The sequence below is a fragment of the Carcharodon carcharias genome, chromosome 19, assembly GCF_017639515.1.
Source record: "Carcharodon carcharias isolate sCarCar2 chromosome 19, sCarCar2.pri, whole genome shotgun sequence".
NCBI lineage: Eukaryota > Metazoa > Chordata > Chondrichthyes > Lamniformes > Lamnidae > Carcharodon > Carcharodon carcharias.
The window spans coordinates 113,038,364-113,052,268 of record NC_054485.1 but is presented as its reverse complement, the minus strand read 5'-3'; the positions used below and the strand labels follow the sequence as shown (position 1 = coordinate 113,052,268).

The window sequence follows — 13,905 nt, the reverse complement described above, 5'->3', positions numbered from 1 at the left end:
TAAACTTGCTTTTATTAGCCAAGCATAGAATACAAGCAACAGAGAGGTCATGCTGAACTATATAAAAGTTAGGCCACAACTGAGAACTCATGCAGTTCTGGTCACCACATTATAGGAAGGATGTGGTTGCACTGGAGAGGTGCAGAGGAGATTTACCAGATGCTGCCGGGCTAGAGAGCCTGAGCTATGAGGAAAGATTGGATAGGCTGGGGTTGTTTCCCTGGAGCATGAAGGTTAGAGAGGACCTGATAGAGGCATAAGATATAAGGGCATAGATAGGGTAGATAGGAAGGCTTTTTTTTTAGTAGATGATCAACAACCAGGGGCGTAGACTTAAGGTAAGAGTAAAGGTCTTAACCTTCTGAGAGGAATGTTTTCACCCAGACGGTATTGGAACTCACTACCTGAAAGGGCCTTTGAGTCAGAAACTCTCATATCATATAAGAAGTATTTAGATATTTACTTATGTTACCATAGCCTCCAGGGCTATGGGCCAAATGCTGGAGAATAGGATTAATGTAGTCAGATCTTTGTTGACCGGCATGGGCACGATGGGCCGAATGGCCTCCTTCTGTGCTGTAAACAGCTTCCCCATATCTACTCTGACTCCCGACAACTTAGAACCGTCCTATTAGATCTTCTCTTAATCTTCTTTTCTCCAAGAACAGTCACAACTTCTCCAATCTACCCATATAACTGAAGTCACTCATCCCTGCAACCATTTTCAGGAATCTTTTCTGCACACTCGCTAAAACATTCACATCCTTCTTAAAGTGCCCAGACTTTAATACAAGATTTCAGTTGAGGCAAACTGGTGTTTTATAAAGGTTTGCCATAACTTTCTTGCTTCTGCACCCTATGCCTCTATTCCTGAAACCCAGGATTCCATATGCCTTATTAACCACTTTCTCAACCAGCCCTGTCACCTTTAACAATTTATGCACACATATTCTCAATACTGTCTGTTCCTGTACTCGTCCCACCAACGAGCTCCCCACCCCAGCTTTTGAATTGTACCCTTTATTTTATATTGCCTCGCCTTGTTCTTCTTACCAAAATGTAACATTTGAGATATCTCTGTGCTAAATTTCATCTGCACATCTGCATTAAGATTCATCTGCATATGTCCACCCATCCCATTAACCTGCCTACGTCCCCTTGAAATCTATCACCTTACTCCTCACTGTTAAAAATACTTTAAGTTTTGTGTCATCCACAAATTTTGAAATTGTGTCCTAAAATCCAAAGTCTAGTCCATAAGTATATATCAAGAAAAGCAGTGATCTCTGAGTGACCCTGGGGAGTCCCACTGTATATCTTTCTCCAATCTGGAAAGCAACTGTCCACCACTACACTTTATTTCCTGACACTCTAGCAACTTCAGAACCTTACTGCCACTGTCCCTTTTATTCCATGGGCTTCAGCTTTGCTGACAAGACAGTAATGTGACACTTCATCAAAGAATTTTGGGAAGTTCGTGTACACCACATCAACCAATCAGCCCCCTCCGAGCCCCACATCAACCAATCAGCCCCCTCCGAGCCCCACATCAACCAATCAGCCCCCTCCGAGCCCCACATCAACCAATCAGCCCCCTCTGAGCCCCACATCAACCAATCAGCCCCCTCCAAGCCTCACATCATCCTGATTTGGAAGTATATTGGCGTTCCTTCACTGCCTTTGGATCGAAATCCTGGAACTTCCTTCCTCACAGCGCTGTAGGTGTTCATGGTTTATGCACTTGAGTGTCCGGTAAGACACAAATAATGAGGACAGACAGACAAATGTTTAATAAAACCTGTAGGAGTAATAGATCAGGTTTGATCTTTGTGTCTGGAGACTTGATGCTGATTCTAAGCATCGATGTTTTCGGTTGTTGTAGACTGTTCTGAGTCAACTGTTACTGAGGCAGCAGAAAGAAAGACCCTCACAGAGAAGTTTAAAAATTCAATAGCATTTTAAAATCAAACTGGAGATAACATTGCCTGAGGTGGAGAACAGGCGATTTTGGAAGGGGTGGGAAGGCCCTCCCTGTCCTTTTGGCCTCAGTAAGACACTCTATCCATGCAGGCTACTTAACACTGCCGAAATAAAGAAAGGAATGACTAATCTCTTTGTCAGTGATAAACCACAACCATTATAGTGGGGTTACATCAGCAGTCGATGTTTAAGACCCACCATTTTTCTGATCTATACACAAGACACAGAGTTTGGCGTGTTGGGCAAAATTTCAGAATTAGCAGATGTCACGAACACCTGGGAGTAATGTGAGTAGATTAGTGATAGACTTCAAGATGACACGGAGAATGGGTGGACACAGGGCACAGATTAAATTTAATGCAGATGTTATGGTATCTTTGACAAACGGACCACAGCAGGCTCAGATACAGGTCACAATCGTTTATTCCAGCAATTGCAAGGAGAGAACCCTGAAGGCAGCTTGAGATAGCACTCTGCCAAACTACAAGCATACAGCTTATTTTATACACGACTGATTACAGATAAAGAACAATGTCAAATTTCCAATCTTGTCATATCGGTTACATCTTACATGCTCTTTCACGTCGGCAGAGACCTCTCCCTCTATCTAGGCTGGGACCATCTGTCCTTTCCTTATCTGTTAAAGAGCACTTAATCTATGTTGTTGCCATCCTCTGATTCCAGTCCGACTCCCAAGGCCTTTCTGTTGTTTGCAGACCCTAAGGCTGTGCAAGATTCATCTGGTAACCTGTAACTGTTAATGTGCTTGGTAGCACTGGCTGCCTGGAGATTTTAAGTAATTCATTCCCTTTCAATAAATTTGTACTGTATTTCCCCTAATGGGTGGACATGGCACAGATTAAATTTAATGCAGAGAAGTATGAAGTGATACATTTTGATGGGCAGAATGAGGTGAGTAGAGAGGTAGACAGGGAGAAACTGTTCCCACTGGCAGAATGGCTGAGAATCAGAGGATGCTCAATTAGGTGAATGGCAAAATAACCAAAGGCCACATGAGATGAATGGACTCCTTCTGGGCGTTAACATTCTGTGATTCTTGATTTTTTTACCCAGCGAGTGGTTAGGATCTGGAATGCATTGGCGGAGGCAGAGACAATTGCAGCTTTCAAAAGGAAATTGGATAATCAACCAAAGAGTAAAAAATTCAGGGCTATGGGGGAAGGGCAGGTTAGTGGGACTAGCTGAGTTGCTTTTGCAGAGAGCTGACGAAGGGCCGAATGGCCTCCTGTGTTGTAACCATTGTATGATTCTGTGTCGCCCCAATTCATGTTGTCACTTTCTCCGCCTGTTCACACTGAGACTCTCCCCAACCTCATCCTCCCCAGTTCATTCGGAGACTCCCCCAAGTTCACACTGACACAGGAATGAGGGGCTGGGGAATGTTCCCCTGGAAATTGGTTTATTACTTTGTCATTTCTAGTCAAAGCAGAAATAGGGATGAAAGAACATGTTTACAATTTTGCTGTCGTCACTGATTTGGAAAATCCACTGTTGCAATTACCAGTGAGAAATTCTCCCCAGTTTGGAGCTGAGACCTCATGGCGACAGTAGCAAGTTTTCAGATGGAATTCCTTGCTCAGTTATTCTAACCAAGATATAAAACCATTTCTTTAAATGTCGGGATGATTGCAGCCTCATTAGTTGAATGTAAATCTCCCAATGGCATGAGATCAGGTTTTACAGTATCCAGAGGGACATATGATGGTTGTTTCCTCACATCCTATCCTGCAAAGGACTGAAACATTTAGATGTAGAAATCTCTTGGTCTCATAGCACTAAATGAGCTCTAATTATATGGAAGCAATTATCTTCAGGAGGACTGTTCCCGGATGTACAATATCGGAGCGGTCTAATCGTTTGCTGGACTTCCTATTCCCGGGATATAGCACAGAGCTTATAGGGTTTGGGAAAACATATTTGTCCATGAATAGGCGTGAGGTCCAGGTCTGTCACATCCGCTGGTGCCTGGAACTTAAGCTTCTGCAGCATAGTTGTGAAAAACAGGAAGAGCTCCATCTTGGCCAGACTCTGTCCAGCACAAACCCTAGAGCCTGAGGTATAATAAAAGAGGTTTTAAAAGATGCTGTAAATATTCAGTTTTACCAAACAAAATATTGTTCTTCAATACATATTCTACTGATAGTACAACCCGTTACCAATTAATGTGTCCACCAGATAATCTCAATGCCACCTGCCTCTTGTGTAAGCAAGCTCCTCATCCACTACACTCTGGAAAATGCCTTTTCTCCCCAGCTTCTGTCCATACAAATCCAAACGGCCAATTATGGCCTCACCTGTCTGCTCTCGGTTATCAGCAAAGCGATGGAAGGTGCCGTTGACAGGTTCATCAAGCGACACTTACTCAGCATGCTCAGTTTGGGATCCGCTGTGGCTACTCGACACCTGACCTGATTACACCCTTGGTCCAAACATGGACAAAAGAGCAGAACTCAATAGGTGAAGTGAGAGTGACTGCCCTTGACATCAAGGCAGCATTTGACCGAGAGTGGTAGCAAGGAGCCCTAGCAAAACAGAAGTCAATGGGAATCAGGGGGAAAACTTTGTGCTGGTTGGAGTCATATCTAGCACAAAGAAGATGGTTGTGGTTATTGGGGGCAATCATCTCAGTTCCAGGACATCACTGCATGAGCTCCTGTGGGTATAGAGACCTTTTCAGCTACTTTATCAATGATCTTCCCTCCATTAGAAGTAGGAATGTTTTTTTTGGACTACACAATTACATTGGCAACTTCTCAGATTTAAAGCAGTCTGTGTCCATGTGCAGCAAAACCTAGACAACTTTCAAGCTTGGACTGATAAGTGGCAATTAACATTCACATCACTGAAATGCCAGGCCATTACCATCGCCAACAAGAGAAGATCTATCCATTTCCCTTTGACATTCAGTGGCACTTTCACCGTTGAAACCCGCTGGAAGGAGGTTTCATCCTGGAGGTAACCATTGAGCAGGAACCTAACTGCAGCAGCCAGCATAAATTTTGCTTTCAAAAGCAGGCCAGAGGCTGGGAATTCTGCTGTGAGTAACTTACTCCTGACTCCTAAAAGTTTGAGACAAGGCACAGTCAGGTGTCTGATGGAATACCACGACTTGCCTGGGTTAGTGCAGCTCCAACAAGACTCAAGAAACTTGACACTATCCAAAATGCTTGCTTTAATGTTCCAGTAAAGCTTAACACAAACTTGAGGAATAACATCTCTTCTTCCGATCAGATCTTCTGGACTCAGCATTGAGTTAAACAACTTCAGACCATGAACTTGATCCTCTATTTTGTAATTTTTTTCCCTGAGTGCTGGTCTGTATTTCGTTCTCATGTTTTTCTTTCAGACAGTACTGATCTTTATTTTGTATTAATATATTCTGCTATTTTGCTTTCAGACAGCATCTACCTCTGTTCTGCTATTAATGCCTACTCTGGACCAATAATTTGTTCCTTTACTACAACCATTCCCAATCTCTTTGCATTTTGTTCCATGACATCTTTGTAATTTAATTTCCCAGGCCCTCTACCCTATCCCTGACCTTCCCTTTGTTTCCACCTGACCTTCGCTTTTTCAACAGCATAAAACCCATCATATTTCTGACTCTCCAGTTCTGAAGAAGTGTCATATATGACTAGAAACATTAACTCTGTTTCTCTCTCCACAGATACTGCCTGAGCTGCTGAGTTTTTCCAGTACTTTTTGTTTTTATTTCAGGATCTCAATCACCCACAGTATTTTGCTTATATTACCACCCAGCACAAAGCAGCCACTTGATCAGTCCCCTGCCACCACTCTAAACATTCACTCACTCCGATTGGCGCACAGTGGCTGTAGAATGTACCATCTATAAGATGCATTGCAGCATCTAGTTCCTTTAAAAACAGCCACGAAACCCTGGACCTTCTATCACAACGGCAGCAGATGTATGCATGGGAACACCACTACCTGAAAGTTCTCCTCCAAGTCCCACAATCTCCTGACTTGGAACTATATCACCATTCCTTCACTGTCATTGGGTCAAAAATCTGGAACTCCCTAAAAGCAATGTGGGTATGCAAAACAGCAAATCACCACCACCTTGTGTGCAAAGCATAATTCAAACCACTTAATCTGGTTCTCAGTGCTGGGGCCTAAGTTATTTACAATATATATTAATGACTTAGATAAAGGGATAGAGAGTAATGTTTGCTAATGATGCAAAGCTAGTTGGGAATGCAAGCTGTAAGGAGGGCACAAAGTGGCTGCAAAGAGATCTAGACAGGTTAAGAGAGTGGGCAACAAGGCAGCAGACAGGGTATATAACGTGTGAAGCTATTCACTTTGGCTGTAAGAGTAGAAAAGCAGAATATTTTTAAAAAGATACGAAACACGTAAATGTTGATATTCAGTGAGACTTGGGTGTGTTTGGACAAGGAAGTCAACAAGCAGGTACAGGAAGCAATGAGGAAGGCAAATGGCAGATTGACCTGTATTTCAAGGGAATTGGAGTACAGGAATAAATAAGACTTGCTATAATTGTACAGGGATTTGATGAGACCACACCTGGAATACTGTGTGCAGTTCTGGTCACCATATTTAAGGAAGGATATGCTTGCATTGAAAGTGGTACAGTGAAGGTTCACTAGATTGGACCCCAGGATGAGAGGCTTGTCCTATGATGAGAATCTGAGGAAATCGCATTGATATTCTCTGGAGTTTAGAAAAATGAGGGGTGATCTCATTGAAACATAAAATATTCTGAAGGGGCTTGAGATGGGGGACATTGAGAAGTTTTTCCCCTGGCTGGGGAACCTAGGACACGTGGGCACAATGTCAGCGTAAAGGAAAGATCACTTGGGACGGAGATGAGGAGAAATTTTTTCACTCAAAGGGTAGTGAATCTTTGGACTTCTGTACTCAATGGTTCTGAAGGACAGTATTGGACTTAAAACGTTAACTCTGTTCTCTCTCCACAGATGATGCCAGAGTGTTATCAGCACTTGTGGTTTTATCCCTCCTGCAGAAGGTTGTGGATGCTCCATCGTTGACTATATTTAAGGCTGGGATGAACAGATTATTAGTCTCTCAGGAAAACTAGCGATATAAGGAGCAGGCAGGAAAGTGGGGTTGAAGCCGAAGATCACGCACGATCATATTGAATGGTGGAGCAGGCTCCTGGGGCTGTGTCGTCTATTCCTGCTCCTATTTCTTATGTTATGTCCTCAGAGTTCTTCTGTGAGGATATCTCTTTGCCCTTCACCTCCCCCACCATTTCTCTTATTTCCCCTCATAGATATTGTCCAACATTCATCAGATCTCACCTGTCCACTGATAACGCTCAGGCGATATTTCAGCACTCCCTTCCATGGCCCCTCCAGTGCCTTTCAGTCAACGCTCTGAATGAGCCAGAATTTTCTTCAATTAGACATTCACTCACTAAGCCTCTCTTTCTCTCTCTTCCTTCCTTTAAGACACTCCCTAAAATCTACTTATCTGTGCAAGCTGTTGGTCACCTGTCTTAATAGCTCCTTTTAGTCATTTGGTAGAACAGAACTTGAGTATTGCTGAAAAAAGAAACATGCAATCGAAGATTTTCATCCTGCACCCATCAGGTCAGGAAAGGAAAACAAGAATTTATACTGCATGAGAAGAGAGTGCTGATTGGTGGGCAAGTGGACTCTGAGTGGTAGAGATGTTGGCATGGAGAATGTAACAGAAAACAGTTAACTGTTAACAAGCTTTTCAAATTCAAAACAGGCAAATCGACTGATTGGTCAAGGCATGGGAAATGAACCAGGGAATGGTGGTTCCCCCAGCTTTTGTTTAGTTGGAAAAGGCATAATACACAGATGTGTTCCTTCTGACTGCAAAGCCCAGGGCTCTGTGTGTGTGAATAAATGTGGCTTCTAGCATGCGAGCCTGACTGACAAACTTCAATCGGTTTTCAGTGTAATTCTTAGCACAGTCAGGATTGTTCAGCAAGTGTTGCCAAATCATGGAATCTCATTGGACATTCTGGCGGGTATTTTCTGCCCCACCAGCAGCTGGGTTTGTGGCTGGCAGGGATGGGGAACACGTTGGGATGATGCAAATTGGGCTCCTGATGGCAGTAAATGCTGGTGGGAAACTGCGGTCCTGGTCATCATGGTGGTTAATGGCAGGTCACTATTGAGGCTAAAGGCATCTTACCAGAATACTGTCCCTGCATATTATCTGCTCGGCCAGCGGGAGTTTACTCCTGTCCAGAACACAACCGCACTTACCGGGAAGGTGCAGGCTGCTTCACTTGGTGGAAAGTGCGCACCAATCACGTGGGGTGAGGTGCTGAAACATGAGGGGAACAGAAGGCAGACTACGCAGTGGGTGCAGCAACATGGAGGTGGTGGGGGCGAGGTAGCAGAGAGTGGGGTGGGAATGTCGGGAGTGGGAGGAGGTGAAACCAGGGAGCCTTGCAGGGGGTGGTGGGGTTGCAGGGACCGGGGAGCAGTACAGGGACCATGGGAAAGCAAGGGCTAGTGAGGGGTGAGAAAGAAGAGGACAGTGATGGGTGGGATTCAGAGGGAGGGGGTCTCTGGTATCGATGGGGGAATCTTGGTGGGTGCAACTGAGGGTAGTCATGATGGGAGGTTACGGTTGATGTTTGAGGGGGCAGTAGGATGTGATATGGTGAGGGGGGGGTGAGGGTCCATCTGTGGCAGGTGAAGGGTCAGTTTGAGTGGTTGCAGGGGACAGGGTAAGGTGTCTGAAAAGTTTGAGCAGCTAGCCAATGCACACTGTTACTGTGCTGTAGCAACACGAGTGGCTTTCTCCACTTACAGGATGTTGCCATCAAACCAAAAGGTAATTCTGTCTATCACAAATGAGTATGTGTTGATTTGAATTTTAGTGTTGGTGTGATGCCAGGTATGTAGGCCATGTGTCGCAATGACTAGCAGATCATATTGAACAGCATGTTCCCTTCCCAGAAGTAGGCCATTCAGCCCTTCAAGCCCATTCCACCATTCAGTCAGATCATGGCTGATCTGGTTGTGGTCTAAATTCCACTTTCCTGTCTGCACCCCCCCCCCCCCACCCCCACCACCCCCCTAACCCTTGACTTCCTTGTCAATCAAAAATCTGGTGAGCTCAACTTAGAATATATTCAATGACCCAGCCTCTCCTGCTTTCTGTGGAAGAGAATTCCAAAGACTAACTAGCATCTGAGAGATAAAAATTCACTTTATTTCTGTCATAAATGGGAGACCCCTTATTTTTAAACTGTGTCCTCTATTTCTAGACTCCCCTATAAGGGGAAACGTCCTCTCAGCAACACCCTGTCAAGCCCCCTCAGAATCCTATGTGTTTCAATAAGATCACTTCTCATTTGTCCACTTCTCATTTGTCTAAACAACAGTCGGTATAGGCCCAACCTATTCAACCTTTCCTTATATGATAAGCCCTTCAACTCAGGAATCAGTTGAGTGAACCTTTTCTGAACTGTTTATAATGCAATTATACCCTTTCCTAAGGAGACCAGCACTATACACAGTACTCGAGGTGTGCTTTCCTTAAAGTCCTACAACTGTATCAATACTTCCCCACTTTTATATTCCATTCCCGTTATAATAAACACCAACATTCCATTTGCCTTCTGAATCACCTGAATACTAACTTTGTGATTCATGTAACAGGACGCCCAGATCCTTCTGTTCTGTAGAGTTCTGCAGTCTCTCCATTAAAATAATATTCTGCTTTTCTATTCTTCCTCCCAGGGTTGTAATTTTAGCTACTGATAGCCCCATGTACATGGATATCAGGCAAGAGGACAACACAGAAGGGAGACATTTGAGTCCTCAGCTCAGGTAATTGTTGAGTTTGACTCTGCCCCCATCGTCAGGCATGGCAGGAGATACAGGAGCCACATATGTAATACGGCCACTATGAGTGACACTAGAGGTGTTGGCCCAGGCAGTCAATTGTATCTCTCAGCAATAAGAACATTAACACATTTCCTGAGTTGTTTATTACCTGCACCGAAAGGCAGGAAAGCCTCTCTCTTAACAAGTCTCCCCTCAGAGTTCAGAAAGTGGGACGGGTTGAATTCATCCGGCTTCTCCCAGTAAGTTTTATCCCGTAGCACTGACAAAAGCACAATTATGATGTGACTTCTCTGTAAAAGAATGACAAACTAGATCAGCAGCAGGTAGCATGTGTTTCAATCCCTGTCCTGGAACCAAGCCATTTAATCTTCTCACTGTGGTGGATTGGAAACATTTTCAAACCAGTTATAACATTCTCCCAAAAGGTGCTGTTTTCTGCTGATGAACTTTGCTGATTATCTCCTCGTGTGTGGGATTTTAACTTCATTCATACTGAGAAATCAGTGATTATAAATCATAATGTTCGATTGAATTTCATCCGCACTCTGGAGGTGAGATATTGCAGCTGTTATCAGTCTTAGCTACGGTCTGTTGGAAACTGAGTTAAAACATCCAAAACTCATTTCACTTGAACTCACTCACTGTGCAAGGAGTCAAGATTTGTATATCCATTAGTCTGGACTGTTTCCAAACTACCAAAGGTGAAGGGAACAGTGCTAGCTAAACCTTATTTTGCCAACTAATTATTTCCAAATTTTGGAACATTATCTAAATTTGTATTTTATTGGCATCCAATTGCAGTTCCATTCACATCTCCTCAGATAATGAAGCCAGCATGCAGCAGGACCTGGACAACATTCAAATTTGGGCTTACTTGGGCAAGTAACATTCATGCCACACAAATGCCAGGCAATGACCATCTCCAACAAGAGAAAACCTAACCGTCTCCATTTGACATTTAACAGACCACCAGTGATCCGGCGTGTTTCCTGTGCATCATAATTAATGACGGCACAAAAACCCACCATTGCAGCTGATGTGAAAAACTCCAGTTTCGACACCCACTCCTGCACTTAGTGCAATACCGGGAAAATCCCGCCCCATGTAACTGGAAACCCGATAATTGCGGAGAGGCACAATCATGCAACCTTTCAACTCTCACCATCTGCATTTTACCTTGGGAATAAAATATCCCCTGAGGTGTGTGTCAGCGATATTTTCACGAGTAATCATTGTAATGACACTGGCAAACCTCATAATCTCATATATCACAGCTTTGGTGTAGGGCAACCTTTGCTGATCTTCCATTCTGGGGGGACGCTCGGTTCCAATCTCCCGATCAATTTCTTCCTGCACTCTCTCTAAAAGGCAAACCAGTAATGTTGGGTGTCACATAGCAAAAAAAAATGAGATTGACTTTAGCTCAGAGTCTGGTCCTTTCCTTTGGAACATAGGAACAGGAAGAGATCATTCAGCCCTTCTAGCTTGTCCCTGCATTAAATTAGATCAAGGCTAATCCGCATCTCATCTTCACTCAACCATCTTTGCTCCATATTCATCAATTCCCCTACCCAACCTAAAAATCTATAGATCCTGAAAATTTCATTTGAACTTATTATTGAATCCAGAATTAAGGCCATAAAGTTCCTAATTGAAAGATGAAGTGTTAGCCTCACTGGAACAGTGCAGCAGACCGAAAAGTCAGTGTGAGATAAAGGTGAGGATTTAAAATGACAGGCCCCTGGAAGCTTGGGGACTTGCTTCCAGACTCAGAGGAGGTGTTCCACAAAGTGATTACTAAGGCTGCACCTGGTCTCCTGAGTGTAGAGGAGTCCACATTGTGAGGAGCGAATACAATAGACTGGATTGAAAGAAATACAAGTAAAGCACTGCTTCACCTGGAAGGAGTGTTTGGGGCTTTGGATAGTGAGCAGAGAGGAGGTAAAAGGACAGCTGTTACATCTCCTGAGTTTGCACGATAAGGTGCTGTGGGAAGAGGTGACTGAGAAATGGACCAGCCTATTATGGAATGAAAGGGTCTGGAAGGGGAACAGGAGTTTGGTTGTGGCAATACCAGCATGTGGGGGAGAAGAAGAGGGAGGGATTGTGAAAGGGAACACACAGAAGATGTAGGGCATTGGAGAGGGGGCTGTGAACATGGAGTGGGGCAAGCAGGAGGGGGACTCAATTGGGAAATTTTATCAATGTCAAGGGTCCTAAAAGGGAGTAATCAGGAGAAAGGGAGATCATCAGGAGGGTAATTGAGAAAGGGAGAATGTAGAGTGAGGCGAGCAGAGAACGGGTAGTGAGGAGAAGTGGAACAGGGAGAGGGAGGAACAATCAGGAGAGCAGTGGGGGGCTGTATATTCTGGAGAGGGATGGTACAATCTGCTGCATGTGGCCTTTCATTCATGTGAAATTTTCCCACTGGTGACTGCTCTGAGTCACCATCAAACCCACCCTGGGCGGCCTCCAGATGCCTGTTTCGGGAGGGTCATTGACTGATTCGGTACCAAACATCTGCTCACTTCTCCCCTTGCCCTCTTGTCCCATTCCCTTGTCTTACCCACCCTATCGGAAGGTAAAATCCACCAATGTTTCTGTTCTCTGTAATTTTCATTCTCGATTCAGAAGTAAGTACTTGAATAATTAAGTGAAGAGAAATTTCTTGAGTACTTACTCTGAATCTCTGGGTATTTCATCATGAGGAGCAGACCCCAGCGAAGGGTGGTGGACGTGGTTTCTGTTCCAGCAGCAAACAGTTCAGTGATCAATCTGAACATACTTTTGTCATGGAAAAAGGAATCCGGATTCCCTGCTTCCTTGAGGTGAGAATTGAAAGGTGAGCAATTAGGTTCCAATAAAACTGTCCATTTTACAACTGGCAGGAGTGAAAGAGACCCTGATAATCAGGGTGACCATCTGCCCTGTAATTTAAGGGATTGCCCCTTATATTCACTGTTTGCCCTGCATCCCTTAAAGGATGCCTTTTGTACATTATTGCTGGGACAACCAGTGGAGACTGATTTTGGGAGTGTCAGTTGAGTGATTTGAGCAGAAGTGCAAGTCTGTGAAGTGACCACCAGAGAGATGATAATGTTGTGACTCCACAAGATAAGTTGTAAGTTTTTGTTGCTTTAATGCCACCCCTGCCCCCAACCAACTCGTTGCCTCTGCTCTTACGGTCACCAGAAACACCCATATCCACAATGCTACAACACCCTCAACCCCTCCAACTACCCCCGCCCCCGGCCCTGCAGCCCCGCTCTTAGACCTGCCAATGCCATCTCATTCAATGGGTCACCAGCAAATTGCACTCCGTCCCACTTCCCGGTCTCATTGTCGAAGTGTCACTTATTTCATAAGAGTTGGTCACCCTGCTGAGAATATTGGATTGTCATGAAAGACCAATTGGTTCTTTAATGTCACTTGGGGAGAAAGTGACCGCTGCCCTTGTCCAGGCTGATCTATATGTGACTCCACTCCCACATTAACATGATTGACTCTTAAAACTGCCCTTTGAGGTAGCCGAGGTGAAGTAGCTGGAATGGCGGGTTGCAAATATCACACCCCTGTTCACAAAAGGCCAGTGGGATAAACCCAGCAATGACACGTCAGCCAGTGCTGACTTTTAGAGTCCATTTGGTAAAGCGTAGAGTATTGAATGAATACCAGCACAGACTTATTAGAGATAAATCATGTTTGTCTAACTTGATTGAGTTCTTTGGTGAGGTAATGGCTGATAAGGGTAATATGATTGAATTTCAAAAGGTGTTCCCAGAGTTCTGAATAATAAACTTGTGAACAAAATTAAATGAGATGAAATGACAGTGCGTACACTAATTGACAGGAAGCAGAGATTAGTCATAGTAAATAGTTGTTTTTCAGACTGGAGGGAAGCCTATTCCCACTGTGTGGTATTAGGTCACTATAGTAACTGTAGCTTTAAGGAATAGAGTGACTGTAGCTTTAAGGCTTATTGGTCTGAATTTTACCTTTAGCAGGCAGGTGTGCGCGATTGGTGAGCCAGGGAGTGGTTGGGAAACAGGCCCCCAATCACAAG

The 13,905-nt window shown here is 44.2% G+C and overlaps 1 protein-coding gene across 1 annotated transcript in view; it reads right to left on the bottom strand.

Annotated features, from left to right (window-relative positions):
- Nucleotides 1–3,593: 3,593 nt before the first annotated feature.
- The window catches only part of LOC121291353 (cytochrome P450 2K6-like), a 35,035-nt gene continuing 24,723 nt past the window's right edge, over nt 3,594–13,905 (bottom strand). Inside the window, exons 7-10 of the mRNA XM_041212422.1 lie at nt 12,523–12,664; nt 11,019–11,203; nt 9,991–10,132; nt 3,594–4,052 (exon numbers count right to left, since the gene is read on the bottom strand). Of these exons, the coding sequence (XP_041068356.1) occupies nt 3,871–4,052; nt 9,991–10,132; nt 11,019–11,203; nt 12,523–12,664 (651 nt within the window). The 3' untranslated portion in view covers nt 3,594–3,870. The remainder of the gene's footprint in view (nt 4,053–9,990; nt 10,133–11,018; nt 11,204–12,522; nt 12,665–13,905) is intronic.